The sequence below is a fragment of the Mesoplodon densirostris genome, chromosome 19 (genome assembly GCF_025265405.1).
Source record: "Mesoplodon densirostris isolate mMesDen1 chromosome 19, mMesDen1 primary haplotype, whole genome shotgun sequence".
Lineage (NCBI taxonomy): Eukaryota > Metazoa > Chordata > Mammalia > Artiodactyla > Ziphiidae > Mesoplodon > Mesoplodon densirostris.
The window spans coordinates 62,010,952-62,031,322 of record NC_082679.1 but is presented as its reverse complement, the minus strand read 5'-3'; the positions used below and the strand labels follow the sequence as shown (position 1 = coordinate 62,031,322).

Sequence of the window (20,371 nt, the reverse complement as noted above, 5' to 3'; positions counted from 1 at the left end):
TCAAGGATCTGAATGAAATTCCTGGTAAAATACAGTAATTAGCAGCACAGTGAGAGCAGAATCGAAACGTCCCAGCCTGCCGTGACACTGAAAGGCAGTCTGGTTAATTTCCAAATTATATTTGGGCTCAACATGCAAGGAGTTTTTTCATTTAGGCAGAGAAAATAGGACTGAAGATTATTACAATAACCACACAAGACTAAGGGATATGATTATAAAATAAGCCAGACCCTAGCAGGCAAATCATGTTTAATGTGTTTTGAGAATTGAATATTCTTTATGGAATTAAAAACAGAGGGGGGAAAAATCAACGTGCAGAAAATTAAAGAAGAGGTAAGACACAGAAAAGCTTTGGGTGTCATACAACTACAAATACAAAAGCAACAAATTAAAAAAAGAGCACACACGTAATTACAGATTTCGGTAACATGAGTAGCCAGAACATACCCAATGAATTATCAATACTTAATCATCAAAGATCTTACTCATTTTGCAAGGGGGCTGGTAGTGATGATGGATTTCAGTTGATCCAAAGGACTTTTCCTTCCACCGCAAGCAAACCTGTAAGGACGGCTCAAGTAACTCTGAAAAGTGGAGTTCCTTTTCTCAAAGAAAACTGACACGGGAGGGTTCTTCTCCTCCGCCCCCCTCTACCACCAAAATTTGTACATTCATTCAACTCTTTTAACTAAGGCAACCAAAAGACAATTTCTTGAGACCCCCAAACACCCTGCGAAGCCACAAATTCTACCCATGTAAAAAGGGGGAAAAAAAAAGAAATGAATGACCTCCAAAACTACGGGTAGTCACTCTGCAAAGTGCAGGATGGTTCACTGTTAACAGCTTCTGTGGATTTCATGTTAAAATGTCTCTTTAAAAGGAGGCGTGGACGGGAGTGACTCAAGACCCAGCCACGCCCTGGGTTGAGGAACGACCTGTACTGGACAGGTGATATATGGATCAGCCCCCAGGTATCTTTTCAACTCTGCACATTCTGCTGAGGTAGGACCTTTGGAAGAAATGCACAACATCTCAGGGCGTTAGAGTGTCCTCATCATAAAGCACTGCCCTTCTGCTCAGTTGGGGGGTCCAAGACAGTCACATTCCCGGGCCACGTGTGCCCTTACACAATTCAAGAGTTTGTATCAGATCGCAGCCATGGAGGAGAGTCACAGCCACAGGTAGGCGAGACCCTGGCGCTGACCCGGGGACGCCTGCTCTCTAGCGCAAGCTCGAGGGGTGGGGGGAGGTGGAGAACCCCGGCAGGCAACTACAAAAGGTTATTAGCAAATGGTATCAAAAAGTATCAAAACATTTCAAAAACTTTAAAAACTGCCAGGCTTGGGGAACACACAGGGCAGGCTCTCTTAAGCACCCGGAGGGCTGCCCTACGTTTCAGAGGTTTATCCTGGAGATGGGGACTCTGCCCCTTTCCCTCTGAAGATGCTCAGAATCTCCACGGAGACAGCAAGGATGTCCACGCCACATGGCTAGAACTGCCCCTCCAGGTTTGGGACCAGTGGTCTGAGATTCTAGCCAAAAGTTCCGAGAGCCAAAAGCTAAGTGAGGTGCTGGCAGGGCCACGTGCCACGGAGGACCAGGGTAAGAGGAGGAGGAGGCTGCTAAGTCTACAAGGGGGTTGGGGTGGCAGGGTGCGGTCCTTTCCCTTCCCCCACAGCTGCAAATCACCCAAAGGTCACTCCTGGCTTAGGGGCCAGGCACTTTGAGCCACAGGTGAACTCACCTGAACTCAGAGTGGGACCTGGGAGGGACTCCACTTCCCTTTGGCATTTGGGTTCCCATCCCAAATTGAACACCCTTTAGGGTTGGCTTCTGGGGTTCCTATCATTCAGGGTCAAGGGGAGGGGCATTCAGAATATAAATACACACATGAGGTTTGCTGCTCAGATCAAGATCTAGAAGGAGTCCTACCTGGTATTCTAGATTTCTAAAGCAGCAGGATGTTAAAAATACGAATTGAGCCGTACACACACGCAAGGTGCTAAGATAATCTCTGTGTATTTTAAACAGCAGAAAGACCACTGTAAGTAACCAGGATTCTTCAGCTTTTCTACTCTGCTTAAGCAAACAGGGTTCCAACTTGGGTGAGGGTCAAACTCAAAACCTACCACTAATATGAAGTTAAAACTCTAGTTCTTTAAAAGAAAAAAATCAGAACCTGAATAAAAGCCCACCAGGCTCATTCTGAAAGGTCAAAGTAAGATGATCCAAGAATTGTCAAAGTTCTAGCAGAACAGCTCGGAGCGCTGAGTTTGACAAAATAATGGCAAAAGTTGCTGTTTCTGTCTCAACATGGCAGCCAGGAGAACCCAAGCCTTCATCACCATGGTTTGAAATCACACTATCGTGATTTTGCAGTTCTAATGGCCACCTGCATAAGTACATCCCCAAGCTCTGCCCACCTGGGTTATAAACCATTTTCTTCCGATCTTAGCTGCACTGCATAGCACGGTGATGTCCATCTTAAAACCACAGACAGCAAGAGACCTGCCACAGTCCCACCACTCTACTCTCCCTTATCCAGCCAGGCAGGCGCTGCTCACGGGTCACGATGCTCCGCTCCACGGACCACAGTGAGCTCGAAAACCTTTCCTAGCGCAGTGGAGCCACTGCCAATTATCTGAAGTTGGTCTCCAAAAGGAAACTTCCTCATCAACCCTACCTTTAAAGGAACACTCACCGCCTCAATCATATTAGATTCTAAGGCGTGTAAATCACAAACAGCCTTCACAGTGGCAAGGGAGACATCACAGAATAGGAGGTGCAGGACATGGTACGTTAACCTGCAAGGCACAAGAAAATCAGAAGAGAGGCCAGCACTGCACCCTTATCCTGGAACACGTCCTAGAAGTCAAAAACACAACAGCTGGCTTAGGCTAAAAATTCGTGCCTGTCTGCTTCCCAAGGTCAAAGCCTTCCCGGCTCCCCAAAGCACGCATGGTCTTTCCATGTGCTCAGCGCAGCCTGCCCCTGGATTCTGACTGAACGACCACCTCTTTGCTCATGACCTGGGCTGAGGTGGGGAGAACAGACCACAGGTTCTGTGCCTTCTAAAGGGTCTTCAAATAATGAAACCTTTCCTGGAACAGGAAGGGGGTAAGCTTATCCCAAAATTGGCAGTAGTTCTGCAAAACATGTTTCGAGGAGGGCTGGACTAGGTTTGAGGTAAAAGAAGGGTTTCGGGCTCAATGAAGTTTGGAAATGCTGGGTTGATGGAGGGTTAGTAGTTAATGCAGGACTCCTCAGAGCCTTTAATACACCTAAATGTTGTTTTAAAGAGCTCCAAGAAGATGGACACTTTTCTGGTTTGACTGTTTGTATGCCTTGCAGAACCTCTCAAGAGTCTGGAAGCCTTTAGCGACTTCCATAGGCAAGGAACCAGCTAAATATGCAGACAGGTCGCCCGTCTCACGAGAGGGGGCAATCGTTTGGGTACCGAAGCTTTCAGCTCCCAAGTGGCTCTCAGCTCTCCTGGTTACTAGAGAAAGGGGCCAATCAAAATCACAGTAAACCTTTGAGAGAAAGGAAAGGAAGTGTAGTAAAGAGACAAAAAAGGAAAAAAGAAGTTAACTGAGATTCTTATTCTAATAGCAATGTTAACGATAAATCTTGAAGTGTCCTCGTCTCTGCAGTCAGATCTCTGCTACAGTATAGATCACTAAGGCTTCCCTTGGCTCGTGATTAAAACCCACCCCATGCCCATCGTCCTGGTGTGACACAGCGGCTTGGGCACGAGTCTCAAACTCTCCTTAAATGGCACACGCTACTGTTGTGAGTTCCGGTAACTGCAGGAGCCAGGCCTGGCCGGTCACGCATCTCCTGAGGAGGTGCGGAATCCACTTTCACAGCTTATATAGACTGAGCGAGCTTAACCCCTGGGAGGAGACCTGGCCGTTGTTTCATCTGTCACTTAATGAGGGGGGAAACAGCTCATGACTTGTTAAAGAACTTTGCCCCCAGCACGGACGGCCAGGACCAGGATCTGGCGCTGGAGTCGAGGGAGGTACTCGGACAACCTTCCCTTGCTGGGGATCCACGGGCCCTCACTCACTCGTGTGGGAGCTTCCTGTGGCTTCTCAGAGCTGGAGTCACAGGAGACAATGGCACATTCTGCGGGCTCCCTTTTTCTTTCCTGAGTGATAAATGGAGATCTGTGGGGCTCAGTCCATCAGTAATCTGAGAAACAGCGGGTTCCAGAAAAAAGAAACAGTAAAAAGACGAGAGCACAAATCACAGAATAAGGCGCCCTTTTTTACCTTTCTTCCTTGATTATCTATCCCCTTTTAGAATTCGGGAAGACGACCAACCAGGAGAAACAGGATTATTTAGAAGCAGCAGTCACCTGAGCAAGAAATCCGGGTGGGGAGACCTCCCTGGTGAGCAGTCCCACGGCTCGCCTGACTGCCGGCAAGCTGGTGGCTCTCGGTCACGCGGGCGCCCCCTGTGGGTCTCTGTGCTCCACCTGGAAAGACGCCCTTGCCGGTGATTTCCGAACATGGCCGACGCTCAGTCGTCCCAGGGACCGGCTAAAGGAGTTTCTAGGCTCCCCTACACCACTCCTGGTAGTTTCAGACTGGATCATTCTGAGGCGGGGCTCAGGAACCTGTTTTCTTCAAAGCTCAGCCAGGTGTGGGGAGGCGTGGACCAGGGAGTCTGCCATGTCCCACCGCAGCCCTTCGTTTCGATAGGAAAATTTCTGCGTCACCCCTGCCCTGGCTGCTCTCTGGGGGACGGTCGGGGGGGGGGTCACCCATGGGGGTTCGCAACGTGGGAAGCAGCCCTGCACAGACACAGGGGGTCGCTCCTGCCTGGGCCCCGCTTTAATTATTCGAGCAAGATAGTATGTCAAGTCATACAGAATATTTAATCGGTTACTGTGATATCATAGAAATACCAAGAATCATAAAAGTAAAAAAAGCTGCTAAGTCGTTGATAATGGTTCCGGGATTCTACCACGTGGCTGCTGGTCTCCAGACGCGCCGGAGGTGGCGGCGGCGGCGGGGTCACTGGCCGCGGTCCTGGGGCCTCTTGCCCTTGCCCTTCTTCTTCTTGTCCTCCAGCCGTGGCTTCAGGGCGCACACGCAGGCGGACACGCCGGCGATGGCCTTGGGCAGGTCGGTGCCCTTGCTCCACTTGTCCTTCTCGCGGTCGTACACCTGCACCGTCTTGGAGAAGGCCGTGTTCTCCCAGCTGTAGCCGCCCAGGATGTAGATGCGGCCCTCCCACACGGCCACCCCCGACTCGCTGTTGGCGTGCAGCAGTGGTGCCACGCGGGTCCACTGGTTGCACTGCGGGCTGTAGGCCTCCACGCCCAGCACGTCGAAGCGCTCCATGGACTCGAGGCTGTCGTCGCTGCCGCCGATGGAGTAGATGCTGTCCCCCAGGCTGCACATGCTGTGCCAGCCACGTGCCGTGGTCATGGGCCGCCGTTCTTCCCACACGTCTGTCCGGTGGTCGTAGCACAGCAGGTTCTTGCGGTAGGGGCCGATCTGGTAGTCGTGGCCCCCCGAGATGTACACGAAGTCTTTGTAGATGGTGCCCGCGTGGCCGTACGTGAACCTGTGGAGAGATAGATGGATGGACAGACCGACAGAGACAGGAGCTCAGTGCTGCACAGGCTGGGCCTCTGTGAGCCGGGGACCCGGTCTTCTCCTCGGCAAAATGGGGACAAGCTGCCCTCTGAGGGGGTGGTGAGGATGGGAGGGGGTGACAGATGGAGCAGGGCAGGTGACACACGGGCAGCTCTGCAGCCGGACCGCCTGGGCCAGAATCCCAGCTCTGCCCTCTCTCTGCCCATCTGAGAAGTGGGCATCATCACAAGACTGCATCTGTCTCATTAGGGCTAGAAACGCTACGCTACTGAGGCACACGTGTGGCCCTGGTCCCATCACACATCAAGCAGGGCCTGCAACAAAGTGCAGCTCCAAGTACAGGACAGTCTGGAAAAGTCAGCCCTAAAGGGACAGTAAGTATCAGTGGCTGCCAGCAGTTCAGGGGAAGCAGGGAGGGATGAAAAGATGGAGCTCGAGGGATTCTTCGGGCACTGGGACTATTCTGTACGACACTGTAATCATGGATACGCATCATCATACACGTGTCAAAACCGCAGAATGCACAACCCAGAGAGGGAGCCTAATGTAAACTAGAGCTTAGTTAAAGCGAATGTATCGACTCTGGTGCATTAGCTGGAAATGATGTACCAGTTACTGCAACGGGGGGAGCTGGGTGCGCGTGGGAACCTCTGTACTTTCTGCTCAATTTTCTCTACACCTAAAATCACTCTAAAAAATGAGATCTAGGGCCTCCCTGGTGGCGCAGTGGTTGAGAGTCCGCCTGCCGATGCAGGGGATACGGGTTCGTGCCCCGGTCTGGGAGGATCCCATATGCCGCGGAGCGGCTGGGCCCGTGAGCCATGGCCGCTGGGCCTGCGCATCCGGAGCCTGTGCTCCGCAACGGGAGGGGCCACAACAGTGAGAGGCCCGCATACCGCAAAAAGAAAAAAAAAAAAAAAAAAAAAGAGATCTATATAAAGACAAAGAAGAAATTACCAACAGCAAAAAAAGTGCACACAAAGGTGGAACAAAAAGGGAACGGCGTCACGACATTCAGGACGGTGATTCCTTAGCTGGAGGCGGGAAGCAGGCAGATGGGAGAAGCGCACACGGGGCAAATGGGTCCCAGGCAGGTGGGCTACCGCTCAACGTCTTCGACTCCTGGGTTGGGCTGTGGGCTCGTGGAGGTCTCATTATACAAGTCAGTCAATGAATGAAAAAAGGTGTGAGTAAGCAAACGGAACAAATGTGGGACATGCATGCCCTAATGACGGCAGCATCGTGGATTATGTTTACTCCAACTCTGGACATGGATGGTCCACTTAGAAAAAATAACGATAGGGTTGTTGTTGCACTTAAGGTACACAAACCACGCCGGCTGGCCTAGAGAAAGTGACAGTGGCAGATACTCTTATGTAATTAAGCCTCACTTCTCCATCCGTAAAGTGGGATGGTACACAAGACCTGAACCTGGGGGAACACAGGTCTTGGTTTGCCCAGGACATGGTCAGGATTTATACGGTGAGCTCTCCGTTCACGGTCATTCGGGTTTGGGTAATCAATGACATGGGTTATTACCCACCCCACTGGATCACTGTGGATATCAAGGGACTCATCCCATCAAGCACATGGCCCAGGCTGGCACGTGGTGATCAACAGCCACTATCATGATTGTCCAATCCTCTTATCCACAGGTGTCCAGGTGTTACTTCATCGGCTTCTTGGAACCTTTACCTGAAGGTGGTAGTTACTGTGGGGTGGGGGGACGGGCGGGGACTCGAGGAGCCGTGCAGCTTCCACTACAGGGAGCTGCTCAAATAAATGGCAGGCGCCTCTGCTAAGCCCGTGACCATAACAAATGCAGTGAATGGACACCTTGACAGGGTGGTCCTGACATCACATCCCCTTTACAGATGAGGAAAAAGAGAGAGTGTGGGGTGAAGACACTTGCTGCAGTCAGATGGAGGATAGGGAACCCTCACCCTCTGTACTCCTCCTGCCCAAAGTCGGAGGAATTTTCAGTAAACCTCTCACTCTCTGAACCCAGCACTCATTTCCCCGAAACTCAGGAAGTGAAGAGATTCAGAAACAGAGGGATGTTTGTCTCAGTGGCAGAGGTGACGCTGGCAGTCCGATGGCCCAGAACAGGCACCCTGACAACCACGCCCTCTGCTCCCCACGCCGTTATTTACAAGCCAGGAGATTCTTCCTGGAATTGGAAGGCCAAAATATCCAGAGAGGGAGGTGGGCTCAACTGTAACCCCAAAGCCCCCATGTCTGCAGGGTCTGCCACAAAACCCCAATCACCTTGGCAAGCCGGCTACATAGGACCACGAGTCGGTCTTGGGACTGTAGGTCTCTACCGACGAGAGCGCTCCATTCTCATTCCGGCCGCCGACGGCCACCAGCATGTCTTCAATGGAGGCCAAGTAGAAATCCACGCGGCGCTGGTTCATGGAGGCCACCTGCGGAGGTGAGACACCTGTACTTTCCCTTCCCCAAACTCGGGTCAGCATCAACATCCAGCACCGCATCCCCAAACATGCTCCACGGAAGGCACAGCCCCGGAAGGTGAGGTGGTGGCCACATGAGCCTGGGGAAGGGAGCCAAACTTGAAGAAAGGGGGGCTCTGTAGGCGGGATTTCTCAGGGCCCCCAGGACCCTCGAGACCTCGTGAATCCCCAAGAGGGGGACGGAGGATTCACTTCCCCAAACCTGTCTGGCCACGTGGCCGACCTTGTGGACTGGAATTCTGCAGCACACACAGGTCAGAACTGCTGATGTAGTGGTTTCGTGATATAAAAGTTCATCTTTCCCCTCACCCCCCACAATCAGATATTTGAAAAATTAATGCTGATTGTCATCCGTGTTGATGGGCAGAAAGTGGTGCTCCACAGAAAATTAGCAATGGAAGACCCAAGCCTTTTTCTTTCTTTTTTAAATCATCCAAGCAGAACACACGAATGAACACGGTCCCGCAGGAGACCATGTCAGGCTGCGACCGCTATGAAGGTTTGGAGGACGGGCTTCAAAGCTGGGAGCCTCCTGCTAGTGCAAGTGCAAGACTTACACCTTGGTTTTAGAGTTTTGAGAATAAAATCAAAAGGTCATCCAAGTCCCTTCTGAGCCTTGAGCTCAGAAGAGCACCGAGTTAAGTAAGAAGACTGAGGTGTGAGTATAAAGATTGAGACAGACTTTCATGGGTGGCCATCTGGTTCTTGGGAGGGAAGGAGCACATGTGCCAATCAACGTGAGCCACAACCACCGACTCTGGAAGGTCAGCATCCCCCTACCCGTTTCCAGAGGGAGAAGCTGAAACTTGGAGCGGGCAAGGAACTGGTCTGAAACCCCTAGCTACGATTTAGCCAAGTTGGGGCCCAAACCTGGGTCTGACATCAAGACCCAGGCCTGTCCCGGAATCAGCTGCCACACCCGCTGAAGGGCCATGACTCCTGCCAGGTGTGAGCCTTCGTAGCCTCCTTGACCAGCTCCAAACCTGCCCCAAAGAGGAACTGAGCGGAGACTCTGAGACACGGGGACGTTGTCAGAACTGTGGGTCAATCTTCCAGAGCAGTGTCATCCAATACGGTAGCCACCAGCCTCCTGTGGCCATTTACACTCAGATGTAAATTAGTGAAAATGAAATAAAATGAAAGACTCAGTTCTTCAGTCCCACAGGCCACGTTTCAAGCGCTCAACTGCCACACATGGCTGGTGGCTACCGTATTGGATGGCGCAGATGAAGAACGGTTCTGTCGGTGAAGAAAGTTCTACTGCACGGCGATGCTCTGGACACCGACCGTCCCTGCAGAAGGTGGCCGGTCAGCCCTCACCACCCCCAACCGGGGGGGTGGGGGGAATGATGTGGCTTGTCACTTTATCGTCACACCTCGTTCAGAAGCAGGGTGGTGGTCAAGGCCCGAGAGAAGGGGGTGGGGGGCAGTCAAGGCTAAGGTTAAGGAGATCAAAAGTCCTCAAGAGTAAAGAAATAATCTGGCTTTAATCTCACCTTGATCCACTGTTTACAGCGGGGGTCATACCTATAAAGAAGATTGGATGCCGCATCCCCTCCGTTGTCCCGTGAGAAGCTGCCACCGGCGATGAAGATGAACCCCCCCAGCACGGCGACGCAGTGGTGGCTCCGCCGGGCCGGCAGGGGCGTCTCCTTGACCCACTGCTCGCTCTGGGCGTCCAGGTAGCAGGTGTCGTCGCTGAGCTCCAGACACCGCTCGGAGACCTCGCCGCCCACAAACAGCAGGCACTCCTGGGTGGTGCGGAGGGCCGTGCGCTTGGTCTGCATGACGGGCTGGGCCGCCAGGCTGTTGTGGTAGCGCACAGCCTCCTCGATGAAGCCCTCGCAGTTGGCCTCGCGGGGCAGCAGTGAGCACACGGCCGGCTTGACGCGGTGCAGCAGGTCGTTCTTGGGGATGAGGGGGAAGTGGATGTTCTCCAGCACCTGGTAGGCGTGGGCCTCGCGCTCGGGCCGCTGCGTCAGCCACTGCAGGGCCGCCTGCAGCAGGTCGTGCTCGCACTCCCGCTGCACCTGGCTGCTGCCCAGGTAGGCGCACAGCTTCTGCACGGACACGTTCTGCAGGAAGTCGGGCGTGAAGGACAGCGTGCCGAAGCGGCTGAGGATGAAGCCGTCCAGGAAGGCGTCCAGCCGCTTGAGGCTGTAGATGGAGGCCAGCTCCTGCAGGTACAGGTAGTTGTCCTCGCTCACCTCCTGCTCCAGGTACTCGCAGCAGAAGTCCACCACCGTCCAGATCTGCAGCAGGTGGGCCGTCTCCAGGACGTAGTCGATGTTGCCACCGTCCAGCACCAGCTCCCCGCCGTACAGGAAGTCCACCACGGCCTTGAGCCCGATGTAGGAGGCGCCGATGAGCTCCACCTCCTTCTGGAAGGCCTCGCGCATGCCGAGGGTGAACATGGAGTTGAAGTAGTCGCTGCACACGGCCAGCAGGTTGCGGTGGGCCGGCACGCGCTGCTCGTCGGCCACCAGGACCACGTCGCAGAAGAGGCCACACAGGCGCTGCTCGTTCAGCCGCTGCAGCACTGTGCTCGAGTGGTCGGCCCAGCGGTACACCTGCGGTGGCGGTGGAGCGCGCGCGTCAGGAGGGGAGGGGGCCGCCAACCCGCCCCCACACCGCAGGGGCCCAGCTAGCGCTACGCGACCAGCACTGACACACAGTGGAATGAGAGAGGACAGGAAACAAGGCGTCAGACCACCTCGCAGAAAAGCAGGGTGTTTCCCTGTATGTGTGCATATGTATTTGTACATTTCCTTTCTTCCCTTCTCTACAAATAAAAATTTTAACTCAATCTTTCTTTTTCCCTTTGTTTCGTTTTCCCTCTCTCCTCCTTCTTTGTAAACGGAATTCCCCAAAGTTTCCTTCCTTCCCTCCTTCCCTGTCTCTCTTTCCTTCTTAGTGTGTGTGGGTCACGGCACATAGGTTCGAAAACGCTGTCCTATCGGGAGGGTGAAGTTGCCTGGGGTGTAGCCTCCCAAGTCGGACAGAAGCTGGTGGAACCCCAGCTCCACTGCTCTGCAGCTGTGTGATCTGGGTGAGTCACGAGCAGCCTCTGAGCCTCGGCTCCTGGTCTCACCCAGGTCTGGTGCGGGGAAGGGGTCATGAGACAGAACATGGCCCAGAGCCGGCCCGAGGAGAGCGGGAGCAAAGTCAGCAGCTGTGACCGTCCGTTCCCACGGAGTCGCGGTGCCCACAGTTATGCTACAGAGACCAGTCCAGGGAGGCAGAGGGTCCCAGAGACTCTGCAGTATATCCAGACTAACCTGCTCTGGGGAATCTTACTTTCAGAAACACGGCTTCAACAGTCATTGCCAGAAAATGTATGTAAATTGCAGGAACGCTGTCTTTTCCCGGGAGCTGTATGTGCCGCAGACCGCGCCGTGCACTCGCCTGCACACTCTCATTTGAGCATCCCAGGAACCCTCCAACGGAACGTCAGTTGTAACCCCCTTATTCCAGATGAGGAAAAGTGAGCTTCAGAGAGACTAAGGAACTTGCCCAAAGTCCCACAGGGACTGAGGGGCAGGGCTGGGATTTGAACTTAGGTCTGATCCCAGAGCCCAAACCTTTCTTTCATCACCACGCTACACTGGAATTAACAAATCAATTAATATGAAGAGTTAATAGGAATTAATTCAATACATTCAGGTTGGTGGACATTGCTTGACTGTTATCTGCCTGCCCTGGGCTTTTGAAGATGCAAAGAAAAATCAGACCCAGACAAGGGTTTCTATACCCTGGAAGAACTAATTAGGGTATTTCACACTGCTGTATTTATTCCCTATAAAAACAACAAGAAAATTCAACATATGGAAAAACAGACCACTCAGAAATGTCAACTAGGTAGCAGGGCGATTCAGGGACGATTGGGGAAAGGGGCGGGGCGGGCGTTAAGCCCCAGGGGAAGTGGTGGTGGAAAGGAAGACAGGTGGGTGAGGGCTCAGCAGGTGTGAGCAGCTGGGTGACTGGGGCACAGGTCCTGCTGGGTTACTCCTCAACATGTGTCCTACGGCAGGGGGGTGGATTTTTCTTGCCTTCCAGATCTGCTCCTTACCGCCTCCGATGCATTAGTAATTGGGGCACTTTACTTCCCGTGGTTCTTCCCCGTCCGGCCAATTCCCACATCAATCGCTCTGTCTGTGCAACAGTCTCGGGCAACGTCCTCACCTTCTGAGGGTACCAGACAGACGTTCCCTAAAGCTTCCTTCCCTTCCAGGTTTACAGAGCCAGGCTCTCCTACCTTACATGACAGGATGGTTTCTTGTAGGTCCACACACAGGTATCTCCCTCTATTCTGGTTATTCAGAGAGAGAGCCAGGCTGGCCTGGTCTGGGCTTCAACACATGTTGGCTTGGGGCCCCTCTTGAGTGCGGACTGAAGGAAGGAAATGAAAAAGGCACTACAGCGGCAAGCTTCCGAGTAATAGTGAAGGCTAGGGTCCCAGAGAAGCAAGTGAGGGGCATCAGGTGGGCTGTCAGCCCACCCCGGGCTCCTGGTTGTTTCCAAGCTGGTGAGGGTGCTGGAATTACCCCACTTAAATAGGGGCACACCCCCACCAGGCTACCGCGTGAAAAGGGAAACAGCCCTAGGGAGGGGCGGGGACTGGGGAGAGCCCCAGATGACAGCTACCAGGGGAGCCTCCTGCTGCACTGAGCCAGGGCAGGGGAGACGGCGGCCACTGTTTCTACAGCTGGGTCTCTAGGCTAAGTAGGCACGTTTAATTCTTTACTTGGGTCCTGACTACAGCCCATTTCTGGTTATTTAGTACAGCAGCAGAGACCAAAACTAAAAACAGACAAATGTGACTTCCCAACATTAAACTGGCATCAGTAACTGAGTTGCAACGTTTCATATAATTTAGAAACTCCGACCTGCAACATTCTCCAGTGGTATTAACCCTGTTCATTCCTTTGTTTCTTACTTTAGCACCTTAATCAGGTGAAGAAACTCAGGATCTAACACTGGGCAGAAAGCAGGCATGGGGTATCTTATATTAAAAAAGAACTCAGGGAATCCCCTGGTGGTCCAGTGGTTAGGACTCCGTGATTCTACTACAGGGGGGCACGGGTTCGATCCCCAGTCGGGGAACTAAGATCCTGCAAGCTGCGTGTCATGGCCAAATAAATAAACAAACTAACTAAATAAATAATTAAAAAAGAAAAAAGAATTCAGCATCAAAGTAGATCAACACATTTTAGAGCAGATAAATGAACAGCGGCAGCCACACGGTGGAAGACTCCACCCGCTCTGAGAAGGGCACAATCTACCACCACATGCAACAACCAGGGTGAACCTCAGAAGCAGGGTGACAAGAGTAACGAGCCAGGCACCCAGGGGACCCACCCCTGACTCCATCTACATAAGTTCAAGGGCAGGCAAAACTGCAGGGCTGGAAGCTGGGCAAGTGGCTGTCTTTTTTTTTTTTTTTTTTTTGCGGTACGCGGGCCTCTCACTGTTGTGGCCTCTCCTGTTGCAGAGCACAGGCTCTGGACGCGCAGGCTCAGCGGCCAGGGCTCACGGGCCCAGCCACTCCGCGGCATGTGGGATCTTCCCGGACCGGGGCACGAACCCGTGTCCCCTGCATCGGCAGGCAGACTCTCAACCACTGCGCCACCAGGGAAGCCCTAAGTGGCTGTCTTGATTGTAGGGGCTGGAAGGGTTTGATAATGTTCTTTAACTGGGTGTGTTGAATGTCTAGAAAATCAAGGGTACATTATGATTTGGGCACTTTTTAAATATAAAAGAGTTAGGAACATAAATACAACGAACCAAGGGACAGAGAAGCTTATTCCTAAAAGCTTCAATTCAGAGAGAGACAAGCTCAGAATCTGGCTTGAAGGGACAAAGATTTCTAGTGCTGTCGAACTTAGAAAGCTACGCTGTCTCTGCAGCCAAGCTCCCAGACAAAGCCCCTTTGAGTCAGCAGCAAGACCCTTCTGGGGTTTCACAGCAGATAAAGCCGGGCTTTGGCAAGAATCTTCTCAGTCAACTCAAATGGAAATACGAGAGCATTTCTCAGGAGGACCAACCTCCCCTGAAAATTACACCGTTTTTCTTTTTTACACATCTGTCGAACCTCGTTCTCTCTTCTTCTCCTCTTATCTACAGGCTGCTCCCAACTCCCTTTATCTAAAATGGTATTTCTTCATCTTTTTTTCAGTCTGCTTTTAAGATATTTTTTTCCTAATAGCTTGCCATGTCATTTTAACGCAAGATATATATTCTATATATCTGTGCATGTATTATACGTAGAGCTTTATACTTTAAAAGAGTAAAATTCTTTCCAGACCCCCAAGAACCCATTTCATGTCCTTGTGAGCAATATCAGCCCCATGGAGAATGCATGATCTAAGCTAAACATGACATTTAATCTTCAAAAAAGGACACTTTAGGGCTTCCCCGGTGGCGCAGTGGTTGAGAGTCCGCCTGCCAATGCAGGGGACACGGGTTCGTGCCCCGATCCGGGAAGATCCCGCATGCCGCGGAGCGGCTGGGCCCGTGAGCCATGGCCGCTGAGCCTGCGCGTCCGGAGCCTGTGCTCCGCAACGGGAGAGGCCACAACAGTGAGAGGCCCACATACCGTTAAAAAAAAAAAAAAAAAAAAAAAAAGGACACTTTAAAAAAATTCCCTGGCGGTCCAGCGGTTAGGACTCTGCACTTTCACTGCCGAGGGCCAGGGTTCAATGCGTGGTCGGGGAACTAAGATCCTACAAGCTGCGGTGCGGCCGAAAAAATTAATAAAAAACAAAAACTAAAGAAGGAAAAGGGTGTTATGAATGTTCATAAAGAGACAGGTGTAAACTGGGACAGGGTCTCACCAACTGGCCCCCCAAACCTCATCTACAGCAGCTGTGGGGGAAGGGGCCGCTCCAAGTCACCTGAGGAGTTTGCTAAAGGTATAGATTTGCAGGTCCTGCTCTGAGATTTTAACTTAGCAGGTCTGGGGTGCAGCCGGGCATATGCACTTCTCATGAGACACCTGCTCCCTCCCCGTCTCCCAGGGTGAGTCTGATGTAGTCAGTGTGCCACAGGTAGGTAGCCTCGCCATGGAGAATCCACCCACACTGGCTCCTACGGTCTCAGAAGGTCACGGCCGGGGAAGACTCTGGGCCCTTAACATCCAGGTACACAAAGCGTTGCCCCCACGATAAGGTTGGGGACCGGCTTCTCGATGGACACAGCCTTGGAGTTTTTGAGTCCAAGTGGAAACAGAAATCCCACGGCGTCCACCCTGTCCCGTAGATGCCAGGTGTGGGATAAACGAGTCAAGTTGTGTCGCTAACACCCCTCGCACCCCCCAACCCCTGCTCTCTCTGATTTTACCATTTTTCCACTCCTTGCCTGTGCCACCTCTAGTCATTGCTAAGGAGATTAACACCAACACCAAGGACAGAAAATCAGTCTGTGCAATCAGAATGAGCTCATTAGAAAAATCTCATGCTTCTTTGGCAATGTGCACAGGTGGCGAGCGACCCATTCACAGACCTTTGAGGATTCGCTGATCTTGTACGGCCGAGACACTCGCGTCTGCCGGCTTCCCTCCATCATAAACAAGATCGCAGCCCTACGACAAGAACAGGACTTCTGAGCGTGTAGTAATAACTCGAGGCCATTCATGAATCGCAGGCTCTGCTGGCGCGTATCAGTGACAGCAAGAGCGAAACAGTCACGTGGAGGAAAAGAGGGAGAAAAAACGGTTCTACAAAGAACGCCCTTCCTCTGAGAGCTGGAAAAATCAGAGGGTTAGAATCAGACAGAACATTTAATAAGGGTTCCTTTTTCACCTAAAATCCGACAACATCGTGTCTTTTAGCCCACCTCCTACAAGTACCTACCTTTGGATGCTTGAGCTGAATTAGGCCTTTTCGAGAGATCAAGATTATAATGACAACAGTTATCATTTCAGAACCCAGACTATGACCCTGGAACCAAGCTGACATGTGCTATCTCATTAAACTGCCACAACTATTTGGCCGGGCTGATGTCACTTAACCCATTTTATCGATGAGGATATTGAGCTCAAGGTCACAAAGCTAGTGAATGGCTGGGAATCAAACCTGAGTCTGTCCAGCTTCAAAACTGGACAGACATGGGCCCTTCACTGGGATGCCTGGTAGAAGGTGGCCTAATCTTTATGAATCTCATACTTCTAAAATTTCATGAAGTTAAGGATATGATGCAGTGATGACTACCAAGTATAAAATACGTTCTAAACACAGGCACTGTCTTAAGTGTTTTCTATGTCTCACTGATTTAATCCCCACAACAAGCCCACCAGGACAGCACTATTATTATCCTCAGTTTATAAAGGAAGAAGCTGATGGCAGTGAGGGGAAGTAACTTGCCCAGCGTCACACACAGGAAGAAGCAGACCTAAGGAGGCTTTCCTGCTCTCAATCCCTGGGCTATTTCACTTGACCATTAAAAAAATGCCCACAGGCAGGAAACCTCTTCAGGGGGAGCCCATGCCCCGGCTGGAACATGCAGGATAAACTTGAACAAGCAAGTTAACCTCTGTAGACTTCATGGTTGAATCTATGGACTGGGCTGGTGTATCAGGGGATGTTAAGGTTTCTTCCAGCTTTGAAAAGTCAAGCAACCCACTAACAGCACAGAGCCGGGCTTTGGGGGGACCTCGGAGGATGGGGGGCACACAGAGGAAGGATTAAGCTAGCAATATGGGCACAAGTCACATACTGGGACTGAGGGTTTAAGGAGGAATTCTTCCCCCTGCTAGCGGAGTTGAAAAGAGTCCATTTGTTACCAACTGAACACACAGCCTTTGCTAAAAAGGAACAATGTGACAAGGAGTCGGCTCTGTGTCAAGATAATCAGGGACACACAGAGGGGGCTCCAGCGCTCCCACGGAGGGTGGGGGGACAAATCCAGGCACAGTCCACCCTGCCAGCTCCCTGGGGGGAAGGAAGGGCCAACTAGATTTCTCTCGACAAACTAGCAACTTCGTGACAAAGACCAGCTGTCCCCACCCCTGTCCTTTCTGTCTGCTCCTAGGATGCTGGGGGGCTCAGAGGGGGGAAGAGAAGGACACCAGCATCCAACCTACTGCTCACCCCTGACTTCCTTGTTTCACCTTCACCCTCTGAGACAGGTGCCACCATCGTTTCTGACACCCAGGCTCAGGTGGCCGTGCGGCCCCGCCCAAGGTCACACAGCACAGTCTGCATCACCGCAGGCAGCCAGCCAGGGCTCAGGTCTGCCTTTAGTGCTAAGAGCTTTCTTTTCTAGGCCAAGATTTCTAAAGAGAGTATCCCCTTGTGGAGGCTCCCTTTTGTCTGCGGGCAAGTGGTCTGGGGCTCATTGCTACAAGAGTGTAGGTATCAGCTGCCTCCTGTGCTTTCTGCAAGCAGGTGAGGGGTCAAAGCCACACGCAGGGACGGTGGCGATCCCCAGTGAGGCGTAAAAGGTCTTTTAGTAAACACGGGAACCGAGGCCGCGTCCGGACGGGAGGGTCCCCAGGGAGCCTCCTCTCCCGGCTCCTTCCCCGGGTTTCGACTCTGAACGTGCCCGACCGCAGCGCTCCGGGAAACAGCGTCGTGGAGGTGGACGCGGACGCCCGCCGGCACCCACCCGTCCCGGGTCTCGCCGGCAGGGTCTCCGGGGACGCCTCTGTAGCTCGCTCGGACCCAGCACCCCCTGGCGGAACCGCCGGCACCACGACCTCCAAGGCGGGCTCGAGCCGGCTGCGAGGAGGCGGAGCTGGGTTGCGCCCGGGGCTAGCGCCCGCGGCGGGACGCGAGGGCAGTCACTCACCTGGGCCGCGCGGGCCAGCCGCACAGGCCGCACCTGTCTCACCTGCGGGGGCGGCGGCCCCCTCTCCATCCCCCAACCCCGGCCCCGCGGCGGCCCCTCCGCTCGCCCCCGGCCCCGCGGTCCACCCCCCGAGCACAAAGAGATCCCGGGGGCGGAACCGGGTCGCAGCTCGCGGGGCCGGGGACCGTTCCCAGGCAGGCCCGCCCCCCGCCCCGGTCCCCGGACGGCGCGCGGCTCTCGGCCCGGGCAGGAGAGGGGCGCGCGCGGAGGCCCACCTGGGAGGGCGCGCTACGGGCGCGGCGCGGGGATCCCGAACGGCGGGGCCGGGCGGTCGGGGCGGCGGGGCCCGGGCGTCGGAGCCCGTGGGCCGGCCGGGTGCGCGGCCATGGCTCCGCCAGGAAGTGCGAGGCCGAGGGCGGAGGCGCGCGCGGCCAATGGCGGCGGCCGGGAGGGGGTGGGCTCTGGCGGGGCGGGGGCGGGGCGGGGCGGGGCGGGGCCTGCCCCAGGCGGGCGGGGCCTGCGCGGGGGACGCGGGGGGCGCGGCGTCCTCGCCCAGCCTCGCCTCGCTGTCCACCCGGCCGCCGGACTCGCTTGCGGCCCAGGCAGGCCACTCACAGTCACGTACCGCGAAATGCCTACTGGGTGCCACAGGGACACGGCGTGGAGGGACAGGCATGGTCCCGGGCCTGGGGGACCGGAGTGCTGGGAGGGGCCATCGCGGTGGCACCTTCGCACCCTCACCTCCTTCCAGCCTTAGCTCGGTCGGCCTCTGCGTTCACCCTACGGTGAGGCCTTCGCTGACCCCGTGATTAAAGTCACCATCCCTCTCTCCTCACCCCGTTTCCAGCTTTCCGCTTCACTTAGCTTTTACCACCGTCTAATCTTCTGAATCATTTCCTTGTTCATTTGACTTATTGTCTCTCTCCCCAACTAGAAACCCTCCAGGGCAGGGTTTACTGTCGGTTTTATTCCTGGCTGGGCCCCCAGGGCTGGCACCTAGTAGCCGCTCAATAAATATTCGAGGAATGAATGAGTTTAACCATCACGGATCTATCCTTGTCAAAGTGATGCTACAGCCTGGATAAACCTTGAAAACATTATGCTAAGTGAAAGAAGTCAGACGCAGAAGGACACATATTGTATGTGTGAGTACTGTATGAGTCCATTTATATGAAGTGTCCAGAACTGGCAAGTCCATAGAGACAGAAAGATTAGTGGTTACCCAGGGCTAACCAGATGGGGGGAAATGGAGTGGGTGGCTGTTAAGAGATTTTGCAGGGGGAGGGTGATAAGAATGTTCTGAAATTAGGTGGTATTGATGATTGCGCAACTCTGAATATACAAAAGAAACATTGAAATGTACAATTCAAAAGGGTGATTTTGGGATTTCCCTGGCGGTCCAGTTGTTAGGCCGTGGCGTTTTCACTGCTGTGCCCTGGGTTCAATCCCTGGTCAAAGAGCTAAGATCCTACAAGCCACCCGGCGCCGCCAGAACCAAAAAAAAAATATGGTATGAGCTGTATCTCAGTAAAGCTGTTGTGCTCGCTTCGGCAGCACATATACTAAAATTGGAACGATACAGAAAATATTAGCATGGCCCCTGTGCAAAGATGACATGCAAATTCGTGAAGCGTTCCATATTTTTGTATGGCTGATTCACTTTGTTATAAAGCAGAAACTAACACACCATTGTAGAGCAATTATACTCCAATAAAGATGTTAAAAAAATAAATAAAGCTGTTACAAAAGCAAAACCAAACAAAAAAACTCTCTGTCCTTGTTTTTCTATTCCTGCCTTCTCTGGGAAGGATTGAGAGTGTCTTTTTTTTTTTTTTTTTTTTTAAATAAAGACTGCTCTCTTCGTGGTACAGGGAGGTACCCTTTGATTTAAAAAAATTATAATAAATTTATTTATTTATTTTTGGCTGCATTGGATCTTTGTTGCTGCGCGTGGGCTTTCTCCAGTTGCGGCAAGCGGGGGCTACTCTTCGTTGCGGGGCGTGGGCTTCTCACTCTGGTGGCTTCTCTTGTTGCTGAGCACGGGCTCTAGGTGCACAGGCTTCAGTAGCTGGGGCACGCGGGCTCAGTAGTTGTGGCTTGCAGGCTCCAGAGCACAGGCTCAGTAATTGTGGCGCACGGGCTTAGTTGCTCCGCGGCATGTGGGATCTTCCCAGACCAGGGCTCGAACCCGTATCCCCTGCATTGGAAGGCGGATTCTTAACCACTGCGCCACCACGGAAGCCCTCATGTAGCTCTTTAAAGCCTTACTTGCCCAGCTTTGACCTCTCCTTGACCAACAAAGCTAATCTCACATCTGGTTCTATGTCTGTATCTTGACGTGCAAATCTCCACTATTACATGAATTCATGTACTTCTTCATTCATTAATTCACTCAGCAGACTTTTAGGGAATTCCTACTATGTGCCAGGCACTGTGGTAGTTGCCAGGGATAGTTTCAAGGATTTTAAGGAGGGAGACAAACAAATAAATGAGCAATTA

The 20,371-nt window shown here is 53.0% G+C and overlaps 1 protein-coding gene and 1 non-coding gene across 4 annotated transcripts; one reads left to right on the top strand and one right to left on the bottom strand.

Annotated features, from left to right (window-relative positions):
- Nucleotides 1-242: 242 nt before the first annotated feature.
- On the bottom strand, nt 243-18,259 carry KLHL36 (kelch like family member 36). Of its 3 annotated transcripts, none has more exons than XM_060083845.1 (5): nt 18,148-18,259; nt 15,587-15,665; nt 9,583-10,656; nt 7,881-8,038; nt 243-5,580 (listed from the first exon to the last, which is right to left on the bottom strand). In XM_060083845.1, exons 2-5 carry the CDS (start codon nt 15,647-15,649, stop codon nt 5,025-5,027), a joined length of 1,851 nt encoding a protein of 616 aa, XP_059939828.1. In that variant the 5' UTR covers nt 15,650-15,665; nt 18,148-18,259; the 3' UTR covers nt 243-5,024. The 3 variants fall into 3 exon arrangements, with proteins under 3 accessions (XP_059939828.1, XP_059939830.1, XP_059939829.1); XM_060083847.1 differs by lacking the exon at nt 18,148-18,259 and adding an exon at nt 12,342-12,475 and having other exon boundaries at nt 15,587-15,667; XM_060083846.1 differs by lacking the exons at nt 15,587-15,665; nt 18,148-18,259 and adding an exon at nt 12,342-13,505.
- Nucleotides 18,260-19,410: 1,151 nt separating this feature from the next.
- Nucleotides 19,411-19,517, top strand: LOC132481035 (U6 spliceosomal RNA). The gene has a single exon (XR_009530742.1). It is a non-coding gene; the product is annotated as a U6 spliceosomal RNA (small nuclear RNA).
- The last annotated feature ends 854 nt before the right edge of the window (nt 19,518-20,371 follow it).

Bases quoted from the DNA above. Each gene is read 5' to 3' on its own strand.
- KLHL36 (XM_060083845.1), bottom strand. From the start codon at position 15,649: ATGATGGAGGGAAGCCGGCAGACGCGAGTGTCTCGGCCGTACAAGATC. The intron at 10,657-15,586 runs GTCTGTGAATGG...CCGCCACCGCAG, and splicing joins AGATCAGCGAATCCTCAAAG to GTGTACCGCTGGGCCGACCA. The intron at 8,039-9,582 runs GTGAGATTAAAG...TCACCTCCGCAG, and splicing joins GCTGTAAACAGTGGATCAAG to GTGGCCTCCATGAACCAGCG.